This window comes from Salvelinus namaycush, chromosome 15 (assembly GCF_016432855.1).
Source record: "Salvelinus namaycush isolate Seneca chromosome 15, SaNama_1.0, whole genome shotgun sequence".
NCBI lineage: Eukaryota > Metazoa > Chordata > Actinopteri > Salmoniformes > Salmonidae > Salvelinus > Salvelinus namaycush.
This window is the reverse complement of record NC_052321.1, coordinates 33,143,932-33,159,911: the sequence shown is the minus strand read 5'-3', so window position 1 is coordinate 33,159,911 and position 15,980 is coordinate 33,143,932. Positions and strand designations below refer to the sequence as shown.

Here is a 15,980-nt window from a genome sequence, read left to right as displayed (position 1 = left end):
AACAGTATGTTTATGTTCTATACAGTGCCTTCGGAAAGTATTCAGACCCCTTGACTTTTTCCACATTTTGTTACGTTAACATAGTCTTCTTCTAAAATGGATTAAATAAATACAAATCCTCAGCAATCTACACACAATACCCCATAATGACAAAAAGAAAAACAGGTTTGTAGAAATTTTAGCAAATTTTTTATTAAAGATAAAAATAAATAAAAAACAGATACCTTATTTACATAAATATTCAGACCCTTTGTTATGAGACTCGAAATTGAGCTCAGGTGCATCCGGTTTCCATTTATCATGCTGAGATGTTTCTACAACTTGATTGGAGTCCACCTGTGGTAAATTCAATTGATTGGACATGATTTGAAAGGCACACACCTCTCTATATAAAGGTCCCACAGTTGATAGTGCATGTCAGAGCAAAAACCAAGCCATGAGGTCGAAGGAATCGTCTGTAGAGCTCCGAGACAGGATTGTGTCGAGGCACAGATCTGGGGAAGGGTACCAAAACAATTCTGCAGCATTGAAGGTCCCCAAGAACACTGTGACCTCCATCATTATTAAATGGAAGAAGTTTGGAACCACCAAGGCTCTTCCTAGAGCTGGCCGCACGGCCAAACTGAGTAATCGGGGGAGAATGGTGTTGGTCAGGGAGGTGACGAAGAACCCGATGGTCACTCTGACAGAGCTCCAGAGTTCCTCTGTGGAGATGGGAGAACCTTCCAGAAGGACAACCATCTCTGCAGCACTCCACCAATAAGGCCTTTATGGCAGAGTGGCCAGACAGAGGCCACTCTTCAGTAAAAGGCACATGACAGCCTGCTTGGAGATTGCCAAAAGGCACCTATAGACTCTCAGACCATGAGAAACAAGGACAACGACCCTAAGCACACAGCCAAAAACAATGCAGGAGTGGCATCGGGACAAGTCTCTGAATGTCCTTGAGTGGCCCAGCCAGAGCCCGGCCTTGAACCCGATCGAACATCTCTGGAGAGACCTGAAAATAGCTGTGCAGCAACACTCCCCATCCAACCTGACAGAGCTTGAGAGGTTCTGCAGAGAAGAATGGGAGAAACTCCCCAAATACCGGTGTGCCAAGCTTGTAGTGTCATACCCAAGAAGACTCGAGGCTGTAATCGCTGCCAAAGGTGCTTGAACAAAATACTGAGTAAAGGGTCTGAATACTTATGTAAATGTGATATTTCTACAAAACAGTTTTTGTTTTGTCATTATGGGGTATTGTGTGTAGATTGATGAGGGGGAAAAACAATTTAATCCATTTTAGAATAAGGCTATAACGTAACAAAATGTGTCAAGGGCTCTGAATACTTTCCAAATGCACTGTCTATACACTACCGTTCAAAAGTTTGGGGTCACTGAGAAATATCCTTGCTTTTGAAAGAAAAGCAAATTTTTTTGTCCATTTAAAATAACATCAAATTGATCAGAAATACAGTGTAGACATTGTTAATGTTGTAAATGACTGTTGTAGCTGGAAACGGCTGATTTTTCATGGAATATCTACATAGGCGTACAGAGGCCCATTATCAGCAACCGTCACTCCTGTGTTCCAATGGCACGTTGTGTTAGCTAATCCAAGTTTATCATTTTAAAAGGCTAATTAATCATTAGAAAACCCTTTTGCAATTATGTTAGAAGAGCTGAAAACTGTTGTTCTAATTAAAGAAGCAATAAAACTGGCCTTCTTTAGACTAGTTGAGTATCTGGAGCATCAGCATTTGTGGGTTTGATTACAGGCTCAAAATGGCCAGAAACAAAAACCTTTCTTCTGAAACTCGTCAATCTATTCTTGTTCTGAAAAATGAATATTCCATGCAAGAAATTGCCAAGAAACTGAAGATATTGTACAACGCTGTATACTACTCCCTTCGCAAACTGGCTCTAACCAGAATAGAAAGAGGAGTGGGAGGCCCCGATGCACAACTGAGCAAGAGGACAAGTACATTAGAGTGTCTAGTTTGAGAAACAGATGCCTCACAAGTCCTCAACTGGCAGCTTCATTAAATAGTACCCGCAAAACACCAGTTTCAACGTCAACAGTGAAGAGGCGACTCCGGAATGTTGGCCTTCTAGGCTTCTAATTGCAAAGAGAAAGTCATATTTCTTACTGGCCAATGAAAAGAAAAGATTAAGATGGGCAAAAGAACACAGACACTGGACAGAGATATGGCTTTTTTTTGCAACTCTTATGTATTTTGTGTCATAACCAGCCATAAAATAACTCAATATATGGGTCATGACAGTGTTATGACCATATTATGACAAGTTTTGTCAGCTGTTATGACATATTATGACATGGTTATGACCATGTCATAATGTGTTATGACACTCATTTCCTTCGGGATTCATTTTTTGTGGCTGGGATTGAACTCTTTATGAACCGGCTACAGGGAATGTAATGTGGTTGATACCAATTGCACAACTGTATACTCACTCACTCACAAAGAATAAATAAACTCCCATGAATGCTCGTAAATGACTTCTTTTACAGCCTGGTCATACTGCGAAGACATGACGTGACAAATATTTGTAGGAAACCATACTTGAGATTAGTACAAGATGTTAGTTTTGGCCACTAGTTGGGACATACATTGTTGGGCAAAAGAAACCATGACAAAAGAAAGATCAAATTAATTATTATACACATGCAGTCTATAACATAAAGAAATTAGTACACACTTAAACACATATTTCACTGTTATAGCATAGGACTTACGCAACCTTTCGGAAACCTCTTATGACTGGGGAGAAAAAGGGGGTAAAATACAAAGGATTATATACAAAAATAATAATAAAAAATAAAGAAACCTCATATGACACGTGATGCATAATCCTTGTATGAACCCCAAATGGCACCCTATTCCCAAGTCAGTGTACTACATTGGACCAGAGCCCTATAGTCAAAAGTAGTGCACTACATAGGGAATAGGGTGCCATTAGGGACAGAGACCCTCTTAGTTTGAGCTGCCCTTCATTTTACATTATAAACGAGGGTCAACTTAGATCTCTCGTTCAAATGAATGGCGCACACACACAGGTTTTGTCCCAAATGGCACCCTATTCCCTATATAGTGTCCTACTTTTGACCACGGTCTATAGGGCTCTGGTCTAAAGTAGTGCCATTTTGGGAATGCAAAAATAGTTTCATAACAGGCCTAGATAAATTTTCCTCTATCAAGAATGACCTTTGAAAACATTTGCAGCTAGAAACAAAACAATTATTCCCCATGAAAGAGTCATGTGTTGTTGGCTGGGCCGGGATCTCATAAGAGATTTGGAAGTCTAAACAAAGCATATGAACATGTGACTGGGATGAAAGCTAGCCCAAAACAGTGAGGTGAGTTGCCGAATAGGAGAAAAACGGGGTCAAATATTCAAATCAGGTTACATGTTCTTACACACGCATGCACGTACGTACACTACCTTGACTATCAATTCTGCAGGGTAGAGAGAAAAAGGCTGAGGGTCACTGGAAAACTACACATTGCAAGGGTTCAATTCCTTGAACTGTCTCTATGATTACTCCTATTCCCTAAGTATCATGCCTGACTCCATACATATTGTTGTGAAAAATTCAACATGTAAACTGGCTGATATTTGTCCGGAGGACACGATGCCGATGTTTATCTGAAGGTCACACATCAGTAGTCATTTCTACCTACTCCCATTTCCTATAAATATCCTATACAATTTTCTAGCTAATTAATTTCCAGACAGTGGCTGAAAATGTACTTATTTTGTCTCTCTCTTTCCTCCCACTTGCAGCCAGGTGAGGTTGTGGATTGGAATATTGAAGATATTGAGTCTGAGAGGGTTGACTACTGAAGTGTCACAGACACAGACAGGGTGTCATGTTAACACTGTGATGTGATTACTAAGTTTAGTGTTTGAGCAAGAGACTGACACACCAAAGACAAAGAGGCATCTGGGCACAAACACAGACAGGAGAGTGATATGGACCCATATGTGGAGTGAAAACACTATTTGTTTAGTTGTCTAGGAGGCATTTATGACATTGAAGCAATGCTTCATTCCTGGGGATTCTAGAGTGATCTATGAAGGTGGAGAAGGTTCTGGAACATGCTTTAGTACTGTAGAACATAGAATATACTTTTATTTCTACACTGTAGAATGACCTATAAAGGTAAATAAGGTTCTAGAATATCCAAGTTACATTTTTGAGACAAAATAGAGTGAAAGGTCACATTGCATATCATAATGTCACAGTGAGGAGGTTGAGTTGGAAAAAATACATTAACTTTTGTCAACAACACAACTAGCTACCTCAGTGCACACGCTGGAGCACCAGACAGTCCCTCAGCTCCCGCAAGGTGGGTGGGGCCCACGTGCCTCTCATCGGTCCATTTTTAATAATTGAATAAATCATTTTGACAGTAACCCTCCAAAAGTAATTCATAAACCGTTTTAAATTCCATATGTACTAGGAAGCTAAGTGTTTGTTTCTTGGGCTTCAGGAATGGGACTGAAAACGTGCCTCGGGCCTTAAATAATTAAAATAATTACAGAGTGAAAGTATAAGGAACAAGGAACAAAATATTAGTGAACAAATGCTGTGTTCAAGGTTACGACGGCGCCTGCGCAATGAGCGGAGCTTACTCAGATGTTCAACAGCGCATATCAGACCGAGAGCCTAACGCTTCTTAGGTAGGCCTAGTTCTTTATGAGTTTTAGTTCAGAAAACGATCTCTCCACAGAAGCGTCAGTTGCAGGGATGGTAAAAACAGCTTGTTTGCCGTAGCAGCATCAGGGAAACTGGGCAGAAGGGATTGGTGCTTCGAACACAGCAGTTCTGCGGCATCTTTAATTGAGCCTCTCATTGTCCTTCATTTCCGGCCTCAACACGTTACGGAAAGAGATTAACTGTATAGGAAGCTCTGGGGACAGGTCGTGTGGATACTGGACAGCCAATAAAATGGCAGATGCAAACAAATGATCATCTTTAGCGGACAACAGTTCTTGAAGGTTTGAACAAAAAAAGTGGTTTGCGATTTCGTTCATACTGGTGAACCTGAGTTGTGACAGATGCAGTATCAACAGTCCCTTATATTTGGTATATCTTGGCATGCAGTAAAATGTGTGCAGCGCAATGGACATATGGTCTAATGCACAATGTCTCAGGAAAGACTGTCTGGTTGGCAATACTGAGTATAGAAAAGTCTGTCCAGCAACCTGGACCTACAGGCTGTAGTGAAAACGTTTGCACACAAAAATGGAGGACTTCAGGACACCAGGGGAGTCTCTCAAGTTGGATTTAATTTGATTTAATTGACCTTGAATATTTCTGTAGGCTATTAGTCAGACAAACCCCGCTCAACAATAAAACGTGGCTGAATTTTTCCTCATTAGGCTATTTGATGTGTACTTTTTATAACAAGTTTATAAATAGCAGCTGAATACGTTATATAGCTATAGATATTACACTGCATAATGAAACAATCCCTAGTAAGCTAGTGTTTTCAGGGTGGACTGACTATTATTTGGCATTAATAGACTGGTTTTATGCACAACTTCCTATCCAAGCTGGGAGAGAGCATGAGGATGTCTCAGGTCAGACAGGTAGTCTATACAGGACAGTTGTATATTCAAAAATATATATTGGTCGCTGATAGTATTCGGTTGCAACGAAAATGTATGTTACAAACTGAAATGTTTGAATTTCCAACTTTAATTACTGAACAAGTAATTACATTGCCACCTGCCAGCAGTCTAAAAATGGCAGGATTGCGACAGTGTATAGCTTCCTGAAATGTTAAACTAAACATGAGAAAATGACCAAATAGGCCTACCAATAAACATTTATTCATTATCTAAAGCAAAGCTATACATGTCCTGGCACTACAGAAAGCCTATCATCGATTCGACAGGCAAGCAATAGCATAGACATGTCGCACTTTCAGCACCATGGACAGCGATTGGTGGTCTATACTTTGAGTGGCTGTCTGGCTGATACGTTCCATTTCATTTTAGGGAGGCGGGGGACGACGCCGACCTTGCGGGGCTCTAGAGAAACTGCGTTTTGCCAGTGAGTGCACAATTCTGAAGAAGGGAAGTTGATGACCAAATATTGATTTTAAAGCAGACATTTAATAAAGCATAAAACGGTTAAACACCCGTATTAACATACATAGACATTATATACAACAATTGGCAATGTACAGCTACTTGCTATCAACAACAAATTAAGGTAAAACAGTTCCTCATGCATATCTTGTATATATATATATGTGTGTATATATTATACAGTACCAGTCAAAACGTTGGACACACCTACTCATTCAAGGGTTTTTCTTTATTTTGAGTGTTTTCTACATTGTAGAATAATAGTGAAGATATCAAAACTATGAAATAATACATATGAAATCATGTAAACAAAAAAGTGTGAAACAAATCAAAATATATTTTAGATTCTTCAAAGTAGCCACCCTTTGCCTTGATGACATCTTTGCACTCTTGGCATTCTCTCAACCAACTTCACCTGGAATGCTTTTCCAACAGTCTTGAAGGAGTACTCACGTATGCTGAGCACTTGTTGGCTGCTTTTCCTTCACTCTGTGGTCCAACTCATCTCAAACCATCTCAATTGGGTTGAAGTCGGGGGATTGTGTGTGTAGGCCAGGTCATCTGATGCAGCACTCCATCACTCTCCTTCTTGTTCAAATAGGCCTTACACAGCATGGAGGTGTGTTGGGTCATTGTCCTGTTGAAAAATAAATTATAGTCCCACTAAGCACAAACCTTGATGGGATGGTGTATCGCTGCAGAATGCTGTGGTAGCCACGCTGGTTAAGTGTGCCTTGAATTCTCAATAAATCAGACAGTGTCACCAGCAAAGCACCATCACACCTCCTCCATGCTTCACGGAGGGAACCACACATGCAGAGATCATCCATTCACCTACTCTGCATCTCACAAAGACACGGTAGTTGGAAGCAAAAATCTCAAATTGGGAGTCATCAGACTAAAGGACAGCAATTCTTGTCTTATTATTAGTGTCCTGCAGTAGTGATTTCTTTGCAGCAATATTGACCATGAAGGCCTGATTCACGCAGTTTCTTTTGAGCAGTTGATGTTGAGATGTGTCTGTTACTTGAACTCTGAAGCATTTATTTTGGCTGCAATTTCTGAGGAACTTATCCTTTGCAGCAGTGGTAACTCTAGGTCTTCCTTTCCTGTGGCAGTCCTCATTAGAGCCAGTTTCATCATAGCGATTGATGGTTTTTGCAACAGCACTTGAAAGTTATTGAAATGTTCCAGATTGACTGACCTTCATGTCTTAAAGTTATGGACTGTCGTTTCTCTTTGCTTATTCGAGCTGTTCTTGCCATAATAAGGACTTGGTCTTTTACCAAATATGGCTACAACCCCTACCTTGTCACAACAACTGATTGGCTCAAATGCATTAAGGAAAGAAAGGAATTCCACAAATTAACAAGGCACACCTGTTAATTTAAATATTCCAGGTGCCTACCTCGTGAAGCTGGTTGAGAGAATGCCAAGAGTGTGCAAAGCTGTCAAGGCAAAGGGTGGCTTCTTTACTTTGAAGAATGTAAAATAATGTGTTTTGATTTGTTTAACACTTTTTTGGTTACTACATGATTCCATGTGTTATTTCATAGTTTTGATGTCTTCACTATTATTCTAAAATGTAGAAAAGTCAAAAAATAAAAAACCTTGAATGAGTAGGTGTCCAAACTTTAAACTGGTGCTGTATATCAAAGCGTTATCATGGTATCATCAGCAGTTGTCAGTGATCAGAATATAATGTCTATCTAGCCATTAATATTCCTTACAGACACTTAACTCTGCTTTAAATAATCAGTCAAATAAAGTATCACGTGTCCAAGAAGTAGCAACCAAATATATTATGTTAGAAATATCTTTAATCCAAAAAGTAAACCAAGAACATTAAAAGCATGTACAGATTTTTGCCATGTACCACAGCAAGGGTAATGTCCATAATAAATACAAAAACTGCTACATACAACAAAATAAAAATGGGGGCTCCTTTAAAAATGGGGATGCTTTTCACCTTGTCCAACGTTTGTCAGAAAGTGCAGGGAGAGGGAGTCTGCTGGACATTTTGTACAAATCCTTGCATCCCAATTAAATGTTTCCTTAAACATCTGAGATTGATTTCATTAAAGACTTTCTGTAAATCAAAAAATCTGCCTAGGCACTTGATCTTGGGCAGAGAGAGAGTGGCCAATTTGATTGGCTGAGTCACTGCTTCCTGCCTGACACCCTGAAGTACCTCCCTCATACAGTCGTCATCAGTTTTAGCGAGCCCGCCGATCGGAAGCGGAGGATCTTCTTCTTCAGGTTGTGAGAGGCCTTGATCTTGATGAAGGCCTTAGCCTGTGCAGCGGTTAACTCATGATGCCCAGTGCCCTGCCCTGAAAACTGGGGCCAGTTCATCCCTCCACTTTCCTCAGAGTCACTGCTGGTGGTGCTCTCCCCCACAAAGTCCGCCTCACTCAGGCTGGACTCGCTGTCCCCGAAGCAGTTGGTGGTGTAGTTGCTCCGCTCATCCTCACTGGTGTCCACGATGGTGGAATGGAAGAGCGAGGCGCACTCTGCGGAGTACTCCGAGTCGCTGCCAGCCACGTAGGCGTAAGGGCTGGCAAATTTCACGTTGGAGGGTAGGTACGTGGTGGTGGAGACCTGGCCGAGGACCTCCCTCTTCTGTCTGCGGTGGGCTCTCCTAAAGGCCTCGTCGTAAGGCACCTCAGTGATGGCTTTCAGCCTTCCTCGGTTGTAGTCATGTCCGCTTGTCCTCTTGTACTTGGGCTTGGCCACCACCACTTCCCTGCCATGGTGACCATGATGCCTGGACACAGTGGACCTGGTTGTGGACACTGTGGCTGTGTGTTTCTCAAGAACCCGGCCCTCAGGGATGGAGGCAGGGATGGTGCGTTTGGCCCTGGAGGACACCCCCCTCTTGGAGGAGACTTTGTGCACGTGTTGTACATCCTCAGGCTGACAAGACTTCCTCAACCCTCCAGATCGGTGACCCTTCTCCCTCCCCCCTGTCACCTCGTATGACACAGGCTCAGCGTGTGCGTGAACCCCTCGGTGTGGTTTCAGAGAGGCATTCTTCACCTTGACGATCTTGATGTTCTTGCCCGCTTTGCGGAGCTTGACAGTCTGCCTCTGGGCAGGGATGTACTGGGCACTGACCATGTGACCCTGACCTTCATCCTGGCTCTGGGAGGAAGACCCTAGACTCACCAGCTCCAGCATGGGCCTCTCTTGCTTAGTGGTCTGGGCTGTCTGGACAGAGACCAGGATGCTCTTAGGGCTTTTCTTGGGAGTGCCTGTTTTGGTGCGGTCTCTAGGGAGTGTCTGGGGGGGTTTAGTACTGATGTCCTCTGGAGCAGCAGGGAAATAAGGATGCTTGCTCTCTTTGGGGCAGGAGTTGGCATTTGGGGTGCCCAAGTCTTGGTTATCCTTAGACAGAGGACCGGTCACCGATGGAAGTCCTTTATTGGCTGATGACATGGACCCCTTCTTTTTTACCAGGCTGTTGGTGTGAATGTCACTGCCGTCGATTGCGGCACATCCGTTCTGAGGTTGGCCCAGAGACTGGGACACCATCCCATTTTCTAAGAGGAGTTCCCCTTTGCTCTCCACTGACCACTGTCTCTGTGAAGTGCCTGTTCCTGGATCAGTGTTACCGGCACCACCTGCATGTAAACACATCTGCCAGGCTGGTTTGAGATCAGGAACAGTAGCAGCAGTCCTTCCTTGCTGCTGCTGGGCAACAGTAGCCTGTCTCACACACAAGCTGCCCTGCCTCAGGATGCTCTTAGAGGGGTCTGTGCTGATGCTCGTCCGCGGCTTATTGGTCCTAATGGGCTGAGCCCTCCTCTGAAGCAGGCCGAATATATAATTGTCCAGTCGTTTGCTGGTAGGCGCATGGGAGGCAGGCCAAGAAGTGTTCTGGGGCACCAGAATCGGCGGCTGCTTCAGTTTCTGACAGTCACCGAAGCCCTCACCTCCGCTGCTCTTTGATAGCCCCCCGTCCTCTTTGAGATGGCCGGCAAGAGACTGGAAGAAGATGGGGCTCTGTACGGCCACGGCATGGAGGGGGCTGGGGTAGCGGTACACGTCGCTGCCGTTCTTGGCGATCAGGTCACAGTGGTACTTAGACTGGATGTCCTGAGTGGTGGAAGAGGCGTCCGTAGAGGGGGAGTAGGGAGCGGGGAGCAACTTCCTAACCGTCCCTATGGTCTGCTGCTCCGCACACTGGTTCTCACACTCAGCACAGCTGCCCAGCTCATCTGAAAACCACACAGAAGACAAAGAGTAAGAACTACAGAACAACAGATGCGCCACTAGTATCTCATATGGAAACCAGACCGTAAAGAAAGAGTACGGACTACAGACACCACTAGTAATTCAAACAGAAAGCACCAGTTTCCATACTATTTCTTAATTTCAACAATAACGCCCCACAGAAGCTTACAGTAGTGTTGAAAGGGTGGGCAAAGCAAAGCATGCAACCTCTCAATATGCTAACGAAGGGGGCAGTTGGTTAAGATGTGTTAATAGCCCTTTTGTTTGTGTCTTATCATCATAGGCGTGGCTGTTAGTTCGAGCCAAGCCATCTGCCTGGCCTGGCTGGGAATCTAGCGCAACTGACAGTGTTCTGTATCCCAAATGACACCCCATTTCTCTGTATCCCAAATAACACCCCATTTCCTACATAGTGCCCATAGGGCTCTGGTCAAAAGTAGTGCACTATGTAGGGAAAAGGGTGCCATTTTGTGTTTCCTTACACTCTTTTCTCTATCATTCGTTTGAAACTGAAGCAAAGTATTGCCACAACAAACCCCACTATTGGTAACAACACAAAGGAAACTATTAGTTGAACTGGGGCCAGCTGGAATGAAGCACTGTAATAAAATACACTGTTATGTGGATGGTGGGTGTGATGGGGGTCTTTCGGGAAAGAAGGAAAGTGTTGTTTATACAGCAAAGGACAACAGAATCATTCAGCCCAGCTTGTTGCGCCCAAGATAGACCACGTGACATCAAACATCAGGATTCTGTCCTGCCCAAAGGCGTAGTGCTGGGCTGTGCTGCAGGGTTGGAGTCAACCCCTTTTTAATTCAGGAACTGAAATTCCAATTCTCCTCAAAGCTGCTCTGAGGAAAAACTTTTTTTTATTTTTTATTGACTGATTTAAAATGAAATTCACCACAACCCTTGTGGGGCTGTGCTGGGCTGTGAGGGCCTCTCTCTCACCTGCAGATTTGAGCCTTCCCTCGGAGGCACACAGTGATGTGTCGAGAGGACTGCAGAAACAGGTGCTGGAGCGACAGCTGGACAAACACTCACTGAACACCGAGTTGGAGGAGTTGGAGAGGGACCCCGAAGCTCCGTCGCTCAGCTCGTAAAAACCTAGAGGGCAGAGAGAAAGAGAGAGGGCAGAGAGAAAGAGAGAGCAGAGAGAAAGAGAGAGCAGAGAAACAGAAGGGACATTTTTTAACACGTTAATTTTACACCCCGCAGGGAGGGAGCTGTCATCCAACAATTTATTACATGTCAGGCTGTGGCTATTAAAAGAATTAATGCGGAAAATCTCAGGCACTTAAAACAAGGCTGGTGTAAATAGGGTTTAGACTAGATTCAAGTAACGTTTCTTCTATTTGCAGCGTAGCCTTCCTTACACCTGTTCTAATTTTCTGGCACGCATATATGAAATGAGCTTTGGAGTAGAATGGTTAAACGCTGATTCAATACACACTGGGACAAAAACTTCAGACAGATCTGAACTTAGTTGTGAACAGTTTGCAGAACAAAATATATTAAAATCCACAATCTCCAATAATATGCTGTACATGGACAGTACAGAATGTTCTGTAGTAAGATCCACTATGTCACACTTTCCAAAGTGACCTCGTACATTAGGAATGTGGAATGTATACAACTAATAAGGGGATACAGTACCAGCCACAGCCCACGGACTGAGTGTTACCATATTAGTAGTCTAAACAATGGGTTAGATAAACACTTCTGTCAGATTTATTATTTATTAAAAATATACAAAAAATAAAACTGGTTAACACTTTATTTGGATAGTCCATCTGTAGACGCTCTACAGACCATCTACACACTATCAGTAACAGTGCAACAAACGATATACTAACCCTAAACCTAGCTCTAAACCTAACAAGCAGTTGCTTCTCAACAGATAGTAGTTACTGTAGAGCATCTACATATGAACTATCTGGACTATTCAAATAGTGTGACCAAAAACGTAGCATTGCCAGTCACTTTATGTCATGTTCGTGTTTATTTGCTAAGAACCCTACCTTTGGGGGAATTACACATTCTGCAGTATCCTCAATTGCTTAAGTGGAACTGGCTCACAATTGACAGATCCTACTGATAATGTCTACTTTCCACAGGGTAACATTCTGGAGCTAGAACCCCTCAGAATCCATTCTAATTCTATTGTAGAACTAGACTAACCCGAGCTTGGGCGGCTGTCTGTCTCCACTTGCTCATGTGATGCCTCCGTGTCCAATCGGAGGTCACTGATCTGCCTGTCCAGCTCCTGCAGCTGATTGATCAGACCAGCATCTCTCTTTCTCAGACAGTTCTGGAGGGAAACACACACAGACAATAGAGTTAGTTACAGTTGTAGAGTGACATTTGGTTCCCATGTAGCTATATCTGTTAGCCCGAGTGCCCGTCTATTTTTGCCATCATGCCAACTCCTTGTCATTTCAAACATGCCACGTTTGACTTGACAATGGAGTTTTTTTTTAATACCTTTATTTAACTAGGCAAGTCAGTTGAGAAAAAATTCTTATTTTCAATGACGGCCTAGGAACAGTGGGTTAACTGCCTTGTTCAGGGTCAGAATGACAGATTTTTACCTTGTCAGCTCGGGGATTCGATCTTGCAACTTTGGTTACTAGTCCCAACGCGCTAACCACTAGGCTACCTGCCGATCCATGACTGAGTTGGCAAGAGCACAGACTGATCTGGGACAAGGGTATGTCTATGACATCTACAGCTCAATCCAATTCAGCGTTGTTCTATATTGCCACTGACAAGAAACAGCATGTTTAGCCTCCTATTTTTGGTTCCATTTCTGATTAAATCCATAGCCTTGCATGTTGGTTACCTAAAGTAGGGCTATAGTCACTGTGCTGCAAGTGTTCAACATCTTAGCGAGACTGTGTTGCCCTATCAGAACCCATTAATAGCCCATACTAAATTAGAATCACATCATGGGAGATAAACAATTCCTCCCTCAAACATGCGGGTTATGTGGAACAGCCCAGCCACATATGACAACAACCAGATCATGTGGAGGTTACATTCCGCCATTCTGCTCTCGAGTGTGGTTTGAATTCAAAGACCAACTGCAAATGTCAAACCTGAAGGCTTAGTGACAGTCAGACCCCATTTAAATTCACTACATTTGTGACAATTATGTGGCTTGCAGACCACAGACATAGGCTACATTTATCCCAAGTACCTGCTAGCCATCTCAGTAGGTCTAGCTATCCCCTGTGCATTATACATATACAGTTATACTATTTGAGCCATGACTGAGGCCAGTAATGCAACATACACACAGATTCCAGGCTACATCAAGCTGCAGCACTTCCTACAGAGCAGAGCTGCAGCAGACTAGCAGGTCATAAAGCCAGGCCTGGTGACAAGAGGCAGAGGGTGATTAATGTGCTCCAAACATGCTATGGCTTCAGAGACCATTTCCACACAATGTACCATTTTCAAAAAGCAGAGGCAGGCACAATGTATGTTTTAGTGAATAACACTATCCGCATACTGGGTTGACAGGCTGAGTGTGAAATGGTCTGAAATGATAGAATGAGGTTGAAAACAAATATGATTTCATTTAGGCCTACATTAATTCAAAGAGGTAAGGATATATATATATATATAAATAAAAAACAACATTCACGACTTCCCTAACTGCCTTTCTGCCTAATTGAACCCAGGTGTGTTTTGGTCTGTTTAATTGGCCTAATCTCAAACGACCAGCACATAATTACCCGGCATCCTTTAACAGCAACAGGGTGTGGTAGATCTGCTTGTAAAAGTTAATTTCAGTTTCCATTGTAACTCATCAGTAAATCTCATTCAAGAGACTGGACCCCCTCACAGACCTTCTCCCGTCATGAAGTTAGATTTAAATAACACTCATTATTTTCTAATAGCCATCCTGCTATTACCTCCATTTCATTCTCTGGGAACCAACATATTTTCCTTTAGACGCCCAACTAGTGAATCTGCTTGCATTGGGATACGATGACATATCTAATAACGTCATCGTTAATTTATTGTAAATGGTAAATAATGTTCCATTTAACTTTTACAACATTAGCCTACAATTTGAAACAGACTTCTCTTGGTTTGATCTGTGAGTGAAATAAGGATAGAGGTGGTAATGCTATTAAAGGCCCAAAATGAACAAATATAGCTGCCTGGAAAGTAATCTGGGAATCATATTTACAGGCATTTATTTTATTTTAATCTTGTATCATACTAGACATCTACCTCATCCTTCGACAGATTTGCGCCTGCCCTGAGGAAGCACAAACTCAACGTGTCCAACGGTTATTATCAGTAGGCTGGGCTATGTCCTGCTATTCCCTGGACGTGCGTCCATGGAGCTGCGACTGGGTCAGAAAATAGACCGCTGCCTGAACAATATGGATCGACTCAAAACAACATTAAGAGTGACTGTTGTATCTCACGACATCGTTTGAAATGTATCCAAAATAGCGGACCCAAATTAATCAAATATTAATGTTATCCAAAACACAGCGGGAGTAAAGAAATTACATTTTTATTAAGTCTACATACCAGTTGTTTTCTTAGCAATAAAATGTTTTCTTCTAAAAGTTTTTCCTCCGAGTTCAAGTAATTCTCCTCGTGCGTAACGCACATTGGATCTTCTCCTGGTGATATAGAGTCCTCTTGGCGATTCAACACATTTCTGACCAGTAAATCCTGCCGCTGTCGCAAATATTCCAGCTCTCCAAGACCCGCTAGAGTGGCTTCCAATCGCTCCCGAGTTCGCACACGACCCAACTCTTCCTCTATTTCCCTGGAGCGCGTATCGCATTCTCTCCTATCCCGCATCTGTAATGTGTAATCCTTGGAGACCAGCATTTCTGCACCAGCAGCCGTTTGTTTCATTGTATCCATCCAACAAGCGACAATAATTTACAACATATAACTGGCAACAGCGGGCCACATAAATTCACTGTGAAGAGTTTAGAAAATCATGCTGTGCATCAAAAACGTTGACCTGTGGACGCACATACCACGGTCTAACCTTACCGACCACTAAATTATTTGTCCATAAATTCTGTCTTTTGAAGCAGCTATCCCGGCACAAATTGCGTGCGTAAAAGCGGTCCTTTTTGTTGTCCAAACAGTATCCGAGCCTCCAAGATAAAACAACAAATCTCAGTGCTTTTCAGTTTGAAGAAATCGAAAAAAGTTGCATGGGGAAAACGACAAAGTTTTAGTGTAATGTCAAATAAGGAGTGTGTAGCTATTGCTCTATCAAGCAGGTCGCAGCGTTCTGAGGATAGTGGTGAGTAGCGTTGGACCACCTCTCTCTTTAGAGACCCATCTACTTTCTCCGTGGTAGCAACATGTCTTAGTGCCTGCCGGATATACGTTTCGCCCCTTCTCCCTAATTCGATTCTTCTCTCTTTCTGTGATATATAATAAAACAAAAATAATAATAACTTGGAGTTTCACACTTATTTTACAGGTAACATGTGCTTATTAAATATAATTAGCGTAACAATTGCAAGAAATAACTCCCGAGAGCTGTGATTCTGCTTTGAGCCTTGTAGGCTATTGAATATAGATTAGGCTACATATGAATTATAAATCAATCCGTTACAATAAATGCTAAAACAACTATTTAATGA

General features: G+C 42.7%; 1 protein-coding gene across 1 annotated transcript; it reads right to left on the bottom strand.

Moving 5' to 3' along the window:
- Nucleotides 1-7,723: 7,723 nt before the first annotated feature.
- On the bottom strand, nt 7,724-15,610 carry dact1 (dishevelled-binding antagonist of beta-catenin 1). Its single transcript, XM_039009796.1, has 4 exons — nt 14,896-15,610; nt 12,523-12,652; nt 11,293-11,448; nt 7,724-10,325 (listed from the first exon to the last, which is right to left on the bottom strand). Exons 1-4 carry the CDS (start codon nt 15,238-15,240, stop codon nt 8,302-8,304), a joined length of 2,655 nt encoding a protein of 884 aa, XP_038865724.1. The 5' UTR covers nt 15,241-15,610; the 3' UTR covers nt 7,724-8,301.
- Nucleotides 15,611-15,980: the final 370 nt, after the last annotated feature.

What these genes read in the sequence shown, in the direction of transcription:
- dact1 (XM_039009796.1), bottom strand. Translation starts at nt 15,240, where the DNA reads ATGGATACAATGAAACAAACGGCTGCTGGTGCAGAAATGCTGGTCTCC. An exon ending in AGACAGCCGCCCAAGCTCGG is followed by an intron (nt 11,449 to 12,522) that starts GTTAGTCTAGTT and finishes TCTGCCCTCTAG; the next exon opens with GTTTTTACGAGCTGAGCGAC. An exon ending in GGGAAGGCTCAAATCTGCAG is followed by an intron (nt 10,326 to 11,292) that starts GTGAGAGAGAGG and finishes TGTGGTTTTCAG; the next exon opens with ATGAGCTGGGCAGCTGTGCT.